The sequence below is a fragment of the Chroicocephalus ridibundus genome, chromosome 9 (genome assembly GCF_963924245.1).
Source record: "Chroicocephalus ridibundus chromosome 9, bChrRid1.1, whole genome shotgun sequence".
Taxonomy (NCBI): domain Eukaryota; kingdom Metazoa; phylum Chordata; class Aves; order Charadriiformes; family Laridae; genus Chroicocephalus; species Chroicocephalus ridibundus.
In genome coordinates, this window is record NC_086292.1 from 18,060,412 (window position 1) to 18,079,829 (window position 19,418).

At 34.3% G+C, this 19,418-nt stretch overlaps 1 protein-coding gene across 3 annotated transcripts in view; it reads left to right on the plus strand.

The window, feature by feature from the left end:
* Positions 1-19,418, plus strand: part of PCDH11X (protocadherin 11 X-linked) — a 514,220-nt gene that overhangs the window by 60,854 nt on the left and 433,948 nt on the right. For 2 of the 3 annotated variants that reach the window (XM_063346006.1, XM_063346008.1), the window contains exon 3: positions 18,715-18,762. The exons of the other annotated variant lie outside the window; for it this stretch is intronic. In XM_063346006.1, coding sequence (XP_063202076.1) covers positions 18,715-18,762 — 48 coding nt within the window. The remainder of the gene's footprint in view (positions 1-18,714; positions 18,763-19,418) is intronic. 3 annotated transcript variants of the gene reach the window in all.

The following is a 19,418-nucleotide window of genomic DNA, read 5'->3' on the forward strand; positions in this document are numbered from 1 at the left end:
GAACCAGAAAGTCAGATTAAAGAAATCCATTGTTGATAATCATATCGTAAGCAGTGATACAAATTTGATAGTCAAACACTAACAGTGGAGAATGACAAACAAAACTTTTCTATGACCTGTTTGTGTTTTAATGTTGCACCAATACTGAATGGTTTAGTACATAGAGATAAAGGAAGAAAGCATGGTTAACATCCCTGCATACTCAGTGCACTGTGACACAGACATACATTTTCTTAACACAGGTGTTCACTAGATCATCTTCACTGTCCCAAGCATCAGCTGCTTGAACCTTTCATTTCTGTGCGGCTTTTATGCTTTCATTCCTTTAACTGGAAGCTGCAGCAGCTACCCTCACTTACTCTCAAATGATGCTTGAATGAGGGAGCATCCCACAGCTAATCATACTGAAATTAATGTGGATGATTCTTCTGTGTAGGCTTCAGCAGTGTGAGAGGACAATGAAGTGGTATATATGCCCTTTAAATAGGTCATAGAAAACAGGATGCCTGGGGTGGTTGTTAGCAACACCTGCCTTTTGTGAAAAAACTGCCAAGATAGAGCTTTTTCTACAAATGCAAAAACGCTTATTGCCAGGTTTTACTGAATATTGCAGTTAGACACTAATAAGATTAGGTAAATTCCAACTTCATTACTCTCCAGTTAACAAAAATCCTTTGTAAATGTATGGTAGCTCACTAGTAGGAAAGTTTCTTTGCACTTTCTGATTTCTTTTTTTTTTATTAGCAACTCTTTATAGTAATTGTATAAGGGGCATATGGCTGAATTGTAAAAGGTGGCTATTCAAGATCCCAAGAATTTTCATTTTACAGACTTATATATACTCAGGAAAAGACATGATTCAGGTAGGAAATTTCTTGACTTCCTGATAAGACAATGACAATAACTTTTCAGTATTTCTTTCTTGTCGTTGGAGAAAGGCTAATTGGTCAGTGATATTTCAAGATTAACTGACACTAAAAAAAAAAAAATAATTGCATGCATATTGATGTTCCAGGCAACCATAGTACTTAAGTATTTCAATCTAAAACTGAGAAATAATGGGTTTTGACAGTGCTTTTATATACAAGGTGAAAAGAAGATGCATGTTAAAGTTTTTCAGTGTTGCTTTTTTTGTTTGTTTATTTGTGGGTTTTTTTTCTCATCTCACTGACATGTGACTTATACTAGGATTTTGAGTTTCTGCTCGGATGGAAGGGTGGCTTGTTTTTTGTACTTCACAGTCCCTTAATTAATTAGCATAGGGATTTCATTCAGCATAACTTTGCAGGACGGGTCACATTCCATCTTCATTGTAATAACTCATATGGATTATTCTTCATATATTTCCGGAACAGCACTGTGTTTTCTTTCCATTTTATGTGCTAGTATAGATGGGGAAGGTAATGGATTTAGGGAGGTCAAAAATAGATTTAGGGATTTTTTTTTTTTTGCTCTGGAGTCGCACTGCAGTCAACCTCTAAGGTCATTCTCTAGTGCCCGTAATTTAATAAATATGGAGAATTGGACATGTTGTCTTCCTAAGGTAACTTTTAGGTGCCCTTTAAAGAGAGAGGTTTTCTAGGACAGACAAGCTCTTTTGAATGGTGCTGAGTACACTTTTTTTTTTCCCTTTTTCTCCTAAGTCCACTGTGGCAGTGGGGAATAGGTCAGAACTGAAACACCTTTCCCTTTCTCTGTTACTGTTAGAAGATCAGTGTATTGGCTTAATGTTATAACATAGCTTCAGTTTTTTCACTTGGGAGTTCCCTCCTTGTCTTTTCCACTGAGATGTGGATAATTACCACCTGAAGTGACAAGAATTTCAGCAATCCCTTGAAGATTTACAAATATGACTTGTTGAGATGGCCAACTTCACAAATAGATGTTGTTTGTAAAACTTGCCTTATTTCCTTGAATAAACGTTTGTAGCCATTGAAGTGCCAATGCATATTTCTGTTAAATCTTGATGCACCTACCTTCCAAGTAATTCAGGAATTTTTTTGTTCTGTTTCTTTTATTCTACTCATAAAGTAGTAATGTGGCGCACAACAGGGCTAGATTTGAAAGTTTGTCTTCAGCTGTAGGTAAGTTTTTAATTGTAAATAAAAAGGCTCAATTGTTTGAAAGATTCAGCCTCGTAGAGTCTAAAACTATTCACAAATATTCAACACTTCCCACCAGTTATGTGGTTTACTTAATGTTGTCCTTAGAAACTTTATGTAGAGTTTCAGATGCTGACTCTGTAAAGGTCTTGTTGGGTAAAGAGCCTTTTTGTTCCAGAAACCTGAGATCAGTTAGTTTCAGGTAAAGTAATAATTTTGACACAACAGTTTTAGAGTTAACTTGATAAGTAAGTGTCCTTTCCCTTAGAAATCAGTTCCTGAAAAGTAAATGTATTTTCATAAGTGAATGGTTTTCCTTTCACTCAGGCTGTTGTCTGATAGGTATGATGAGGCCTGAAATAGCTTTATTTCTGAACTTGTTTTATGCAACAATCCCCTCCCCTGCAATTTCTGTCTTGTTTTTACATGTGTGCCAACCTAACTTACCCTGCACAACTTTTACCCCAGTACTTTCCCATAAAAGAAACCTGTAGTGAGCCTATCCGATGAAGATTTAGGTGTACACAGCAAGTATTTGATAAATGCTTTAAGTGACTTAGGACAAGATATATATAGCATTATATTATATTATATAACCCCTTATGTTGCTCTTGGGAGAAGAGAGGGAAAAAAATCTTGTAAAAGTTCTTAATGTTAAATAAATCCTAGTATCACAGTTGCGCAGAATTTTCTTGTTACCAGTTTCGTTATGATATGAAAGATCTGTTGAAGTACTGAGGAATAGTTAAATGAACGGAATAGACAGTTTTTAGTTTAGGTGAAAAGTAATTGGCTCCTTACCACCATTTCTCTTGTCTAGGTCAGGTAGTTTTGGGATCATGGATAATGTGACATGAGCTGAAATAAGCTATAAAATGAGATACAGAACCTTCAGGGATGCTTATGAGATGAAATTTTGAAAACTTTGAGATTTTGAAAAGCTGCTCTGCAAATATATGAAAAGGACAAATAACTTCCTTTTGATCTTATTTTCTATTAGTAATTGCAGGAGAACTTGGTGGACTGGGAGATAAATTATAAATATTTGTAGCTACAATTGTTACTGCTTACACTTGTTCCTTGGACCTCTAGTGAAATATATTTGTGTCTTACTGTTTTCCAATTACTTAACTTCAGGAGCATAAGAAATTAAAAAAAAAAACACAACAAAAACCAAACAGTTCTTCTCTTTACACAGCTTCCTTACCTCAAAATCTCTCTACATCATCTTTGCATCATTTTCATTATTTTGTGATATAGTTCAACATCCACCTTCTTACAAAGCCCCCCCTCCTGTTTGTCCATTTTTCTTACTATATGAAATATTGAAGTATATAGTCCTAATGAGAAGGTTTTGTAGTAGAATAAAAATATTGCTCAGTAGTAATTTGTTGCAGAGATCTGGACAGATAAGTAGCCATCTATGAACATTGTTTTGAAAAAGTCACTGTGTCTTATTTTTAAAGGAGAAAATACTGATTTGCGTTCTTACAGCTGTGAATTAGATCTCTAAGTAGATAAAACTCCACTACAACTGGTGGTAGTGAGTCAAGGTAATTGCTTCTTGTTGGTTGATACAAGGCTCCTTTAGGGTGGTTTATGGCATTATTTCTGTAAAACTGTCAGGTTCCATTATCCTGACATCCCTTTGGGGGATTGAGTGAAGACTGAAGGAGAAAGTCTTGCTTCCAGGCATGGTAAGTTCAGTGAGTTAGGGTGAGGGACAAGTTGGTGTATCTTTTTGCATTCAAGGCTCTGATTTTCACACTAGCTGTCATGAAACAGTAATATATAACTTAGCATGTCTCTGTGTGGGAAGGATGATAGACTCAAGCTGGAAGGCACAAATCTGTCAAATGGAGATCTTCACTTCATCTCTCTTCTATGAATATTATCTTTTGCTGATGTCCAGACAGATCAGTATGCTAGTTAACATAGATGTGGTAATGCTTTCTGAGCATAATAGACTAAGGATTTGTTTACATAGTCATCTTGAAGCCAAATACATAGACAACATTTAGAAATTAACATTTTCCCAAAATACATTAAGTAAAAACTTAAGTTTCATTTATATGGAAAGAAATTGCCAATTACACAATCTATAACGCTCTCAACAGTAAATGCCAATAAAAGCAGTAACAAAACCCCGATGTATCTTAATAAAATTGTAATTTGGTTTGTGTATATGCATGGTATTGGAAATGCGAATATGCAATGTCAAGCAAAGTTACAAAAAATATATCTTATTCTTAAGCAGTTACATTGGAATATCCTCATGTGAATTTGTGTGTTTACACATACAATGGCGATGTAATGCACCTCTGAGGAAAATTTATAGAAAAATATTCAATATCATATTCAAAATCAGTAAACTTGTATTTCACGTTCAACTAACTTTTCCAAACTTAATTTTTGCTTTTATGACGACTTTAATAATCCTTCCAGGTTGCCAAAATTTCTAATGTTGGTAATACCTGAACTGACTACAGGTGTAAAATATATAGCAGGAATAGTGTTTTCCGTTTGTGTGTTACCAAGTTTTAAAGTAACCTCACTGAGGTTATTAACTGAAAGTTCATTAACTGAACTTTCTGAAGGTCTTTGAAGATTTCATGTCAGCAACAGTACATTGAAAACTTCTTCTTGCCCTTTTCTGTAGGTTTAGGTGCTGATGGTAGTTACCTGTACAACAGTTTTGTTTTGTTTTGTTTTTCTCATGTGCTTATTTGGTTTGGGATAGCTACTTGGAGGAAAGAAACAAATCAGCATTACAAGCTCAAAATAAGTCTAACTTAAGAGAATTTGAGACATGTAAGCATTTATAAAGCATGCGAATGTAGACAGTTAAAAATATTTCAAAAAGTGCTGAAGGGTCATTGAAGATGAGATTTTTTTTTTTCCACCAGTTAATTGCAAAAATTAATGGCTAATCATTTTATAAGCACAGACAAACAATAAAATTCTCAAGGATGATCTCTCTGAAAGTTAAAACTGAAGCTGTGATTGAGTTTATAGGCCCCCTTCCTGGTGGGCTATATTTAAAAACTTATGTAACTAAAAAATTCTAAATTGAAATTTTATTTTTTGCAGCTATCATTAGCTTTCCTCATGACAATCTAACATTGAAATTCAGTCTTGGAAAATCAATATCTTCACAGTTTGAAATGAAATAAATTTATCAGTGCTTTTAAGGAATAAATGCTTTCATCAATTATAAAAGCAGCTCCTGATCGTTGTTTAAGCCATATGTACAGTTTTTAAAATCGGAAGAATCTGAGAGCTTTATGCAGGAAAGAATGCCAAATTTGCCACTGAAGTACTCAGGTGAAGAGGATGACATCAGTGCATGCATTTCTAAGGTATAAAGATGTTCTTGATGCCTTACAGTGTAATGAAAAGTGCAAGGATAGAGAAGACTGAGGAATTCAGCAAATCGCTGCTAAGTTTTCATGACTCGATGATGATCTTCAGGCAACTCGCAAGAGTTTCAGGGGCCTCAGATTTCATTACGTGTTCCCCTTTGAGATTGTTTTTATACCTCCCTAACCTGTGTGTTGTTCCAACAAGGTGGCAGTTGTTTGCTGTGAGTTGTGGAGCTCTGACACAATAAGCTGTTAGCAATTTTTTTTAAATGTTAACAGATGCATGTTGTGCCACAGTAGGTTACTGTGTTTTTCACTGGTGAGTCTGGGAATCCCATGCAGTCATCAGCTGACACTTCATAAATGTCTGTCTGTCTTTCCTGCTGCATTTACTAGTAGGTTCTTAAACAGATAACTGCTTAATACATCATTGCTGGTGTAGTATTTATAACTTTTATCAATAGCTGTTTAGTTTTTTTGGAGCTACCAAATACAGCTAGCAGGACACACACTGATCTTGCAGCGATCCAGTGAGTGGTGTATAAGCCTGTTCTTGACTCTGTGATAAGTCACCTGATTTCTTTGTGTCTCTCTTTTCTGTGCTGTTGAAAATTCATCTGTCCTACCTGCTTTGCACATATCAGAGCCCCCCAAAATACTTGGGGATCAAATAATGGCCTCCAGGTTTCTGACTGTTGTTTTTCCCGAAATCTGATAGGAGAGAACAGTGCTAACAAATTACCTCTTCTGGGAAATTTCTCAGATGCAGTAGAAGAAATAATTGTGGCTAGACTATATATATATTTAGCAATTTTTTTATATGGGACATCTTGTAATCTGGCAGGTTGCTAACAGTGCACTTAGGACAAATTATACTGCACCCATAATCTTTACTATTGTCTCAAAATCTACAATATTTTAAAGACTTCATATTTTGTATGTCAAAAAGGAAAGAGGAAGGAGCCTTTTCAAAATACCCTGAGAATTTACTGCCATTATGCTGGTACATTATTTTTATATATTCAGTGTCAGTATCTATGAATAAAGATGTTTCTCTTTGGCCCCTATTTAATCTTTAAATAATGACCTGAATTTCAAACCATTTATTTATTAATTATGCTAGTGAAATTGACTTCTGTTTTCATCACCAATGTATCCAACAGGATTTTTAACGGTGAGGATTTTTTAATTTGTGAGGATTATTTTATTCTGCTTCTTTCAGTTGTTGTAATGGATGCAACAATACAAATTTTACTTGCATTTTTGATGTCTATCATGATAAACCTTGTATTTTGGGTATCTATCGTGAGAAACTTTGGATTAGGTTTCCAGCAGACTGCATGCAAATCCAAAAACTATTCCAATTACTATTACTAAAAATTTCAAGTTATTAATGAATAGTTCTTTTTCACATGCACGTGAGACAATAAAAAAAAAATACTACTTTCAAAATGTTCAGTAAAGAAAACATAAAGGTGAATAATAATACAAAACTTTCCGATTTTTCTTTTGTCTAACTCACTTTTCTATGACCCTTGTTTTTGGGAGAGATGAAGATTTCCAATTTTTAAGATATATTTTGAAAATAGGAGAGGTAGTTTCAGTTTTTCCTGGTTTTAGTTGTCATAAAACACACAATTAAAACATTAAAGAAGCTTTCACAATAATAATGTGTTCTTGATTTTAATTTTACTTTCACCTTTCTAATATTGGATCTTAGTGATAGAGATTTAAAGAATCCTAGCTGGTTTCGCTCCCAGCTACGCTCTATGTAATATTTTCCTTCATTTCAAGAGGAAGTACAGGGAGGAGAAAAAGGTAAGTCCAAAATTCTATTCTTTTAGCTATCAAAAATTACATTTAAGTCGCGTGTCAACCATGGATCCTGGCGCTTGACTGCATTAGTATGGTTATTTTTATTCCTGAAAGAAAGGTTTATTACAAAGTAATTTATATTCCCTAGCCCAGAAATATAATTGGTCTGAACACTGAAGTCCTGTAGAGCTTTTGAAGCTGGGACGTGTAGCAAAGAGCATTTCAGACAATTTTAAAGAAACGAAAAGAAACATTGGTAAAAGGAATGAATTCTGAGTCATCAGCTGTCAGTATTGAAATGCATTTTTCTCACATTGTGCTATAATTGCTGGCTCTATTAATGTGATGTGCATTATTGCTTTGGTTATTGCTGATGTTCCAAAGTCAAATAATTGTAATTTTTTCTCTTTGTATTATCAAGCAAATTGACATTTTCTGGTTAGTTTCCCCTCCACACACACCTTTTCCTTTTGAGTCAGGATGTTCCTCTGTGCTTTTCAGAATGGGATATTATATGGTTTTCTCACTTTGAGATTACTTTTTCCTCTTCATTTTAACCCCAGCATTATAATTTTCATCCTCACTTCCATTAGGGACTTTTCAAACCTGTGTGTTGTAGCACACTTAGAGGTATAAACAAAATAGTAGCTTCTGGTTTGTTCCCTGTCCTGTTTCCCACGTAACCTCAATAATAGTATTCTGGCAGTTATATATTAGTATTTTCCATTGGTGAATTGACTTTTGTATGGAAAGCCAACACAAGGTGTGAGTACTATAGTTTGAAAGCCAGTCTTACAAATAGACCATAGAACTTTCCTGCTTTCCATCAGTGTTGCACACCTTTTATTGTTTCAAATAAATGAAATATTCATCCAAGATGAATATCTGAGATACTTGATATGCTTGTAAAATACCAGAATGTGAATCAGTTACTTGAAGTTTAGAGATCACCTAGTTCTCTGTAAGATTTTACACTAATTTTATGGTTTTTAACTTATGAAGTAGTCCAGTACTTCTCTCTTAGTCACAAAAAAATTGTAAGTTGAATAATTTAAACCTTGAACTGCCAGCATCATCCAGAGCTCTTGGCAATTATGTTGAATACCTAACTGGACCTTTGACAAAGTTAAAAGGAAAAAATTGTTAGTGTGTGTGTTAATGTCTGCTTCTGATGTTTTTATTTTTTTAGTGTTCAGATTTTGAAGTGCGCTATCTTAAGACTTTATGACTTCTGCTGTACAGCTTCACATACGAATCTTATCTGGACTTTTGTCTTTTCAGTCTTTCTTGTTTCTTATTTTAAAGTCCCAAATAGTTATCTCTGCCAGCTCAATGGCAGCAATGGACAGCAACAGAATCTATTTTGTTTCTGTGGTGACTTTTGCTTTCAAGGTTGCTAGTGAGGGTGGGGTCCTAGAAGGCACAAAAAAGTGTGTGCATTTCAATCATAATGAAGGGAAAAAAAACCCCATACAGAATTGTTCAAAGAGTCTGAATAAAAAAAATAGAAAGGACACAAACCGTTCCATTGGTTGGTCTTCTAGTGGTGTGGTATATGGGTGGCAGGGTGGTTATTTACAATGTTTGACTTCTATAAAAGATTGGTTTTCTTATCATTCTTTCTACTAACTTTTGGAGAGAATAAATGAGCAATCTGATAATTATTTTTTTTTTTTGTTATCTAGAGCAGTGCTGTATGAGAAATAGTGGTGTCTTTCTTTCAAACTGTCTAAGCAGTTTTTAAAAAAGGTACAATTGACTTGAAATCCTATTCTCATTTTGTAATTGTATCTAAACCAGTAGTATTTGTGCTTTTGTGTTGTTTTCTGTAACGCATCTATTCTGTACTCTGGTGATGTGATCTTTGAGGATCACTGAACTGTGAGACTTGGCTCATTGTGGTTTTGTTGCTAGCCTGCAGAGTAGTTGTGAATGAGTCACTTCTGCTTTCTGTGCCTCAGTTTCCATACAGTTAAGTGAGGTGAATGATAATGACTTGACCTGAGAATGCCCTTACTGGATGAAAATGAGTTTTATCTGATCTTGTATCCTGTCTCTAACACTTAGGAGAGGCTCTAAGAACAACACAAGCATATTTTTCCAAGCTATGCCTGAGCTTCTGCCAATTTGAGGCTCACAGATTTCTTGTCCAGAAGTGGCGGTTCTGATATTCTTATCTGGATTTTTTTGTAAGTGCAGTTTCTCTGGTTGGGTTTTGAACCTAATTTGTAAAAAATGTGTGAATTGTAAAATTTTGAGCATTGGGAATATAGGCAAAGACTTAGAAACTGTATCATGCGACGAGCGCTTATTTTTTGTTTGCATCAGTCCACTGATGACATTCTTAAACTATGAAAACAGCCCTGTCTTTGAAATGTGTTCGGCATTCAGCGATGAAGGAATTAAACTTTATTATTTTACTTAAAAAGGTATGTAGTTTTTCATAGGCTCATGGAGGCGATCAGAAACTGTGCAAAGGCATTTTTCACAAATAAGCATGCACATATTGTTGGATTAAATAGAAATAAAATTAATTTGGTCCGTATTGGAAATGTATATATGCTTGAGCTATGACGAGAAGTAAAGGCCAAGAGATATAAGCACATTTTATTCTAGTATGCAATGGCAGAAAACTTTGTACTACTCAAGGATAAGGTTTTCTCCTAATTTTTCGTATGCTAAGGACCTGGAAGAATAGTCAGGGCTCTTTAAGAAGTGAATTTACTGTTGTGGAATTAAAATCCGGGGGTTTTAGATGCTTCCATATTAAAGATTGGCTTTGATATAACTTGAAAATTATTTGATGTGTGAGCGTATAATTCAGTGTTCCATTCGGTTGAAAATATCACTCCCAGGCTTGAAACCTTTCACAGTAAGTAATGTGCATATTGGGGTTGTATGTGTGTGTAGAAATCATATCTAACATTCATAGGGCTAGAAGAAATGGTAAAACCACTAGTCTCACTGCCATTGTAATGTTCAGATAATATTAGAAGGGTTCTTATAAAGAGTGAAGTCTTTCTGAAACTATTTTGAATATTGGATTGAAGTGCAACTACATTATTTGTCACAGCATAGCATGTGCTACAGGCTACTGAGTTTCATGAGCAAAGTAACAAAGAAAATTGCTTTTTGTTACTCATTGCCTCTAACAAAGACCTGACTAATTTATGTGCACTGGATTTTTTTTCCTCCTCTTTTTTTTTTTTTTTCTTTGTATACTAGTGGGTGGAACAAGTTTATCCATCAGAAAAGGTTTTAAGGCGGTAACTTACATTGTGATGATTAGAAATTTCTGACGTGGTTTGCATTTGAAATACTCAGTATCACTGTAAATCAAAAGATACAAGCTCATGCTATAGTGTTGTGTGCTACCTGGCTCTGAAATCACTGAAAACTAAAGACTTACGTTAATATGCGTATTACGGTGGAATGATTGGTTGGCTTTTCCTGCTGGGCAGCTGTTGGAACTAATCAGATTGTCCCTAAGAGCATAATAAGGAAAAACTTTAACAATGCTTAGCCCCCTTGGAAGCTCTGTCATTTCAGCTGTCATACTCACTTCCACTAATCTAGTCTAGGCTTTGCCGTTTTGTTACAAGACATAATGCTGAATTTCAAAACAGATTTCATTTAATTTTACATTTTAACAATGGGTTCTTCCAGATACATCCACAGTAGGCCTCTTCTTATAGTAACAGTAAAGTTAATTGAGGGTGGAAGAGTTTTGACTCTGTAGGTAGAATGCATAACAAATGTAGCAACTAATCTTATTGTGTCACTTTAGGATTTTGAGGTGGTGCTCTAAATTGTGGATTCATGTAACAACTGAAAAGAATTTTTCTGTAGTGAGCAATGCTGCAGATTTCTATGAACAAATTGACTCAATCCTTTATTGAAGAGTACTTATTTTGCCGTATTTCAGTATCTGTGAATTTGATGTCTAATGACAGATGTAGTAGTTGGTAGAATGTCCTAGGCACGTTTTAAAAATAGTAATGTGCCTAACAAAAATTTTGAATTCAAATTCAACTGTTCATTTAACACACTGCTACATAAATGAAAAAAATTGAATTCTTGTTCATAGCTTTATACCATAATGTGCAAGAATGCTGACAATACATTAACATTAAACCCTTTAAAATAAAGAAATAGAAATTAAGTAAGTAAAAATCAAGGTACACGCTAAGTCCTTGTATCTAAGTTAAAAATTGTTTAAGGGGTGTTTAAGTTTGTTTGAGGTTTGTTTCCTTTTCCATGATGATAGTCAGTTTCCCAGTTGGTGGATGTAAGGTAACATTTTTGCTGGATTTTAGGTTGATGTAATAGGTTTGGTTTGGTAGATTTAGTTGTTTACATCCCACTTTTAGAATATGAATGCTGAACTTCTCATTGAATTATTTGGAGCATATATTATCATCCCCAGGGAGTGCTTTCTTACAACCATTTTCCTAGTTCTAACCTGTATGCAGCTGAGAGATGCTGTCTTTGTTAGCAAGTGTCTGAAAGCAAGATTAATTCTATGGGCATCGTGATGGTTCTCTAACCTGAGGTTATTATCTTAGTGGAGTGGTTATGAAGAATCTAGGGAAGGTTCTCTGGTTTTGTTTGCCACATTGACACCTTGATGTTGACATCATGTTGGCTGTTGATTATTTTCCACCAAGGAAGAGGTCACAAATCCAGTTTCTGCGTGTGTATTACAAAATGTTATTGTACCACAAATAGCAGGTGTACTGTTATTTGGAAACATCTGCCTTAGGAGAGTGATTGAATTAACCTCAGGAAAGAACTTTGAATGGATCCAGACCTGGGAAAGCTTGCTTTTTCTCTGACTTGGATTACACGAGTTGTTACTGGGCAGAAATTACTTTAACTATCTTTGCTTAATTTTTTTTTTTTCTGGAATAGTACAGTTTCTGTGGGTCAGTCATATTGCTAAATAACACTTCAGCTATTTTGTTTATTCTGCTGTTAGCTTTCCTGTGGAGATCCACCCCATCATTCACTTTACTACTAAGATTAACCACTCTATGCAGTTTTTTCCCATGAGTTGTGGGAGAGCTTGTCTCAGCCACAGAGGATAGGTAGCTCACAATTGGAGGATACATGTTACCTGGTGGGAGAATCTAGATCTTTGCAACAGGAGATGGATATTCTATTTACCTTCTGAAGCTGGTATTCTTCATGCTTAAATGTTGGCTTATTGTGTTTTTTTCTGTGTGTTTTTCACATTTTTTCCTGTTGAAGGAAAACCTCCTGCTCATTAACCAAAATTTATACCGTATATTGAAGACTGAACTGCTACTAGAGAATATAAACAGTAAAAAAAAAAACTGAGCAGAAAAGCTGGAATGGAATGATGAGTGTTTGGTTTTCCCCTGTAAACATGCCATTCTAATATTCTTAACTTTATTTTCTGTCGTGCAAATCAATTCCATCAATTTCATCACTGTTTGTAAATCTGAGAAATGGCAATTAGAGTAAAACTAGAATTTTATTTTTGTTTTTAGAAAGGAACATATTCTTGAGTATAACTACTTACAAAAGTACATATCAGTTATGCTTTTAAAAATTTTTTGATCCCAAACAACTCACAGGGAAGCTGTTTTTAGGACTATAACTTGTTAACTAGAAGGTCATGACAGTTTATATACTAGAATTTTCAATACAAACAGGTAGCATGAGATTTCTTTTAAAAAGTGACTTTCAGAGATGTTACTGCCTTGCAGTAATGTTTTTTTCTTTTTTGTCTTGCTTTTGTTCTACTGATTCAGATAAATAGCAGTCAGTAACACAGGAGGAATAAGTAGACAAGTTGTCTTCCTGATAAATCTAGCACCAGAGAATACATTTTTGGTTTATTCTCTGATCAATGTGGTGAAAAGACTTTTATTTAATGAGTTTTAGAATTCAGTCTTTCTGGAACTATTTTTCGTACTTACTGTCACTCTGTACATCTTTTCAGCAAATCTCTCTGATTTATTACTCTGGAATTGCAGTATTATTTATTATCTTCTAATGTGTAGTATGTCTTGTGCTTTTACAGTTTAATATGATAGTTCCACTGTTATTTTCTCAGATTAATACAAAAAGGATAAGTTTTCATTATTTGGAAAAGCATAGCTTCATTTCTTTCAAAAGCAAACATGATCCTGTAGTAGTTAAATGTCCCACATAAACTTCCTCTTCTTTTGAGTTTTACAAAACCCTACAAAGAGTGGAGGTCTTGAGAAAGGCTTACTATCATGTTCTTTTCAGCAGTATTTGTGACAGGCCTACAATTCCTAAAGTCTGTTTGTGAAAGCTGGGGTAATTCTACTCAAAATTAAAGGAGTGAACTCTATTATATTAGTGTTTCTTATTCTGTTATATTTTTGCCCATGAGTTGTGAATTTTCTGCATTAAGGCTGTATATTTTTTAATGTCAAAATTCATAAAACAGCAATACATGCACACTAAAGTATGGTCTCCGCATGTGAAAGAATGTCCTTGTGATATAAGTCCAGAGAACGTGTTATCTTATTCATTTATTTTCTTTGTGTTTCTGGATGCTAGGATACCCGAAGACAGTGGGTTGAGTGTGTGTGAGATACTCATGCCATTCAGATGAAGGTTTTGTCAACGATTTTTCCTGAAAGTGTAAACATAAATGGAAGATATAGTGGTTCTGCTCACAGCTGAACTTCAGTTTAAAAAGACCTCACATCAAATAAGATAATCTTGCTAAATAACCTCTTGGAAAAAACTACAGCATCAGAGTTTAGGATATGGATTTGTCTTAATGAAGATGCCATGTATTTAAAGAAATCATGCACTTCAGCTGAAATTTTTGGTGTGTTTTTGTAAAAGGGAATGAGATAATAACAATACACGAATTTAATGAACCTAGGTTTGCAAATATTTGTACTCCTTTTTAACAAAGGACAAAGCTTTTCTGTCTCTTGCTTTTTGTTTTACCATTTGTCATGAGCCAAATCCATATGTGTCCATCACCCCCAGTTCCCAGTGAAATTACTGGAAGCTGAGGATACTGGACAGTCTGCTCTTCATGGTAAAGGAATTTTCAGCAATGTCTCAGTTGTCTCTATTTTCTTGTATACAAGTGTCTGTCAGTTTTGATCTCCTTCTGCCTGAAAGTACTGATCTGGTTATAGAGCACATAGTGAATAGGAGGGCATTACAGGTCCACACTGCACCAACGTACCCAGTCAGCATTCATCTGAGAGCTCCAAAATGTGCGATTGGGATCCTAAGATACCTTGTTTGGCTTGTCAAAGCAAAATGAGGTTGTGATTTAGGAGCTGTTCCGCACAGCAATACAGAACTGTTAGCTGTTACCTCCAAGACTACAGTAATACATTAGAGAATTACATCTCTAAAATATCTATTCATTTATTTCTCTTTTTTTAGAGATACTCTGTTCTGTTGCTGTTCTCAACTAGGAAATTGAGCAAATATGTAATTGTCACACATACATAATGTGAATATCAAAATTCACTTATTGAATATATTGCTGCCTAATATAAATACTAATTTTTTTTCTTCATTATATATCTATAGTGTGACTCCAAAGAGAACGTACTGAAATCAGGTGTCTGGAGCTTTATCTAACTGTGGAAATGTGGGAATTCAGAGCAAAGCTCAAACACATTTAGTACCTTAATCTGAACACCTTCAGGTGTGTGGAAAATGTAGTTTCCTGTTCAATATGTCTGTGAATATTTTTGAATAACTATAATGGAGGAGATTAAGAGGTGTTACTTCCCTAATTGCCTTACCTGCAGTTGTTGACCTTTGTTCTTTTGGGAAGAGTGTCTCTAAATGAAAGTACTTTTGTTTAAAGTTTAAAATTTTTAAAGTTTACTTTCTGAAGTTTGAAGTTATAAAGTTTAGTTTAAAACATGATTGGTAGTTCAGAAGTGCCTGCCTCTTTCAGAGAAGCTACAAACCTTGTAAGAATGACAAAATGTCTCTGTACTTCCATTTTCTATCGTTAGATAGTGGTACAATTGTTTAAATAGCAGGAGTATTGTGAAGATAAATTCCTTAAAGTTTGTGATGCAGCTGCATGTTTTGTTGAAATACGTAATTGTATGTCTACAGTACATGGTATGTCTACAGCACATTGTGCAAGACTAGTCAAGTGACACCCGAGTTCCTGCTGCCACTTTTTTGTAAGCAATTATCTTGGTAATTTTATATCATGTTAATACAGTAACGTTGATACACTACTACTCCTACGCTAGTTTGTAGAGCCATATGAAGTGAATTTTTATTAAAAGAAAAGTTTTGTGTCTTTGTTTTTTTTGTTGGTTTGGCTTGTTTCTTTGTGTTTTTTTTTTTAATTGTAACTCATGATTCAAAAGAGAAGTTAGATTTCATTAAAAAAAGTTTGAAAGAACATTTCACATACTGAAGATATAATATGGGAAGAGAGTTACTCTTGAACTGGTGCAGTCTTGAAAACGTTAAGTGTGTGTATTGCTACTTTCCACCCCTTCGTGTTCTCTCCATTGTAAAGCTTGTAGATTAATAATATTAGCACACTGTATGTATGGAGTTTCAGGCTTGCCTTAAGTGTAGACTGGAGAAATAGGAGCAGCAAAAAAGTAAATATATTAAAAATGTAGTATTCACTGTCTCTAATTACGTGATCTGATAAATACGTTCTGAAAATTGGATGCCAAGAATTCAGGAGGATGCAAAAATATTCCATCTTAGAAAAAATTATCTATCTTGTATCTGTCTATCTTAGGAAATGAAGTTGACAATGTTCAGAATATGACAAGATTGAAAGGAACCCTTTACAGATAGGAACAAATCATCCGAAAGGATTAAGAAGACTCAAGCAATATAATTGTTAGAACTGTTTCAGTCTTTTTCGTAGTAACATTAAATTCAGATTTCCAAGGAAGTAATTTCATGTTTCGGTATACCTCCTAGCCTTCTTTTCTTCTTCAGCAAATCAGTATTAAATGCATTGATTGTTTGCTGCTTCATTCCATATTATACTTTATATTGTTCCTTTGCAGCGTGAAATGGTTCATTATTATCCTTACGTACTGTTGATCCCATCTACAGCATTTTGCTTTCTGTCTGCTTCACAGGACGAGTAAGGTTTTGTGTGTGGTTGTATACAGAGAGGCAATCTTTGGCAGTGCTTTACATTTATAGAAGCTCTTTCGTAATTGGGGGTGGAAAAATAGCAAATTATGATAATTGCTAATAAATTATCTCCTTAATTTTGATGTAGGGATGGAGCAAATCAGGATTCTGAAAACACAAAATACACTTTCGGTTCATACATGATTGGAAGCTTCCAAATCCTACTTCTACTGTGGAATGGAACCTTTAAGTTCAGTTTATTCAAAGCTAAGCTTTGGCTTGCTTCAAAGGAAACCGTGTGAAACAGTGTGTGATACTGACAAAAAAACATAAAATGAACAAAACTCATAGGAATCTTGGCCTACAAATTAAAAGTCTGTAGTTGTTTTAATAAAGAGCTAGTGTTGCAAATATGTAAGCAACTCTGCATCTGCTGAGTTTTGCGTTATAAAAATATCTTACCTCTGTAATTTTATTTTCTCCTTTGAGGTACTGTCACTCAGTTCATAAGGTAACCTTCGGTATTAATAACACACGTTTCAGGTGACTTTGGGATGTAAGCTATGTGATGTCATGAGGGTAGTGCCTGTGCAGTCTTTAAACAGAACAGCTGTCCAACAAAATCTAATCTTCTAGAATGCATGAATATGTGGAATGCACACTGTGTAATTAATAGCAGACAAGGGACGTTTATTAGATCCACAACACTTACGGTATTATAGATCTGAATGTACTAATATGCACCTATTGTAGGAACTTGCATCCATTATTGCCTATCATGTAGCATATTTTGTGTTTAAGGCTTTAGCTTGGCTTTGGGAATTCATTTTCACATCAGAAGTATCACCTTTGAAAGAAAAACGCAAGTTTAATTTTCAGCTTTTATTAAAAAAGCTGTCCACTGTATAACTGTTGTTCATTTTTTTGCATTAGGAATTGAAATTGTGCTACTATACTTTTTTTTTCTTTCCTAACATAACACTACAGTTATAAATCAGTTCCATATGTCTTGACAAAAACAGACAAGGAAACAGTGGCTAGGACCTATGTTGTAGTTTTGCAGACCTGCAAAGGCTTTTCTGTGTTGCTATAAATGAAATAACTAGCAGTTGGCAAACATGCATTATTCTGTGGACTTTCTGAAAAGATTTTAGGGTCCTTTGGACAGAAGATTTAACGTTAGCCAACAGCTTTGTTATTAATTAATTTATTTAATGAATTAATGAATCACTTTCTAATGGGAAGCTGATTTATTTTCTTCCTCTTTTTGTTTTCTTTTCCCTCTTAAACATTTTTTTCTTTTCCCTCTGTTGCTGTATTTAGCCTGCTGGAATTCAGTCACTCTAAATGTGCTTATTTTAGATTTCAGGCAGAGTAAGATTTTCAGAAATAATAAAAATACCTGATTTTAAGAGAATTATTGACATGTAATAAATAAGTATGCACTTATAGTTTGTTGCAATATTCATTGAAACGAGTTATTGTAGAACATTAGTAAAATTTTATTATATGCACGTTATCTAGCCCTTTACTTCTAAGATTCAGTTGAACTAAAGACATATATCCTATAAATGTGTTTGTCGTTTACAGTGCAGGAAGATAAGTGTTGATAACAAGTATAGGGCAAAGTTGTAGACAAAAACCAATGAGCTGTCTTTTGCTCATGTGTCTTTCTCTAAAGGTTCAAAATACTCTTTTTGAATTAAGATTGAGGACAGTGTTGATCTTTTGTTTTTCAGTTAACAATGTATAGTTATTCTATACAATTATATAATTTTTAATGTTTTAAGAAATAATCACTAATAGACTGTCTTGATTTCAGAGTAATTTGTATCACAAACAGTAGTTTTTATATGGTTATTTAGCACAATGTTCTTTCTTTTCCCTATTACTTTGGGAAATTACTACATTGTATCAACTTACTGGTCTATAAATATAAGTTCATAAGATGTTTTGAACACAACAGACTGTACCACTGTTATAAGTATTAACCAGAAGCTGTTCCCTTTTCCCATTCCTCTTGACAGTGAAGCCCACATTACAATTTGTGGCTTGAAAGAACATTCATTACAATGTTCAGGTAGACAGTACCCTATGAATTTAACAAGACATTGTGGTGAGATACGGTGGTACTGTAATATGTATGTCTAGAGACAAGTGATGTGTAGACTTTAGGTGCACTTTGTTAAATGCAGTCCTGTCCATAATACTAGAAGCTCTTCTAGCTTAACACATTAAGTGTCTATGTGTCATTGATTATGTATTTATTGGTATACCTCAATGTTAAAATTTTTAAAAAACTCTCTAATTTTTTATTTACATGACAGCCCAAAACAGCTCCGAAAAGGACATTTGGATCCATTACAAATGATCAGGTAAATATATGGTAGGGAGTGTTCAACAAGAATACCAGTTTCATTGTTTCAGAAACTACTGTGTGCATGAATCCACTGAAAAGGATGCTATGAAAATTGAATAAGGTAACAGTCACATATTGCCCTGATAAAGAATCTTGTGATCAGGGCCAGAGCCTCTTAAGGCTAATCCTGGCTCTGAGATGGGGATAACCTTGTTTTGCCTCAAATAGTTTTAATTGTTTAAACTGTCTTTTTAGATTAAAAAAGTCAACCTTTTTTATTTCTCACTCGCATCCTTCTCTAGTGGTGGAGATGATAACGTAGCAGATTATTTTTACCACACAGTCATTTTAATGGTGAAAGGTACTATATAAATATTAATTATCTATTACGCTTTTCCAATGGACTCATACCCTTCCTAGTGCGAACGAAACCTTCAGATCACTGATATAATGTGGTGACTGAAGGTATGGTTCAGTCCAAATAACAGTCTGACCCTAATGGAAATTTTCACTTCACTGAGGTTTTAATGATGATAGAGCCATTTACTTTCACATCAAGACTTCAATCCTGAAGGGTTTTCTTCATGTTTCTCTCAGGATTTTTAACTCTCAATGTCTTTCCTCATAAGGGAGAGAATTAGATATTTATAATCTTAAAAATATGTTTCTTGA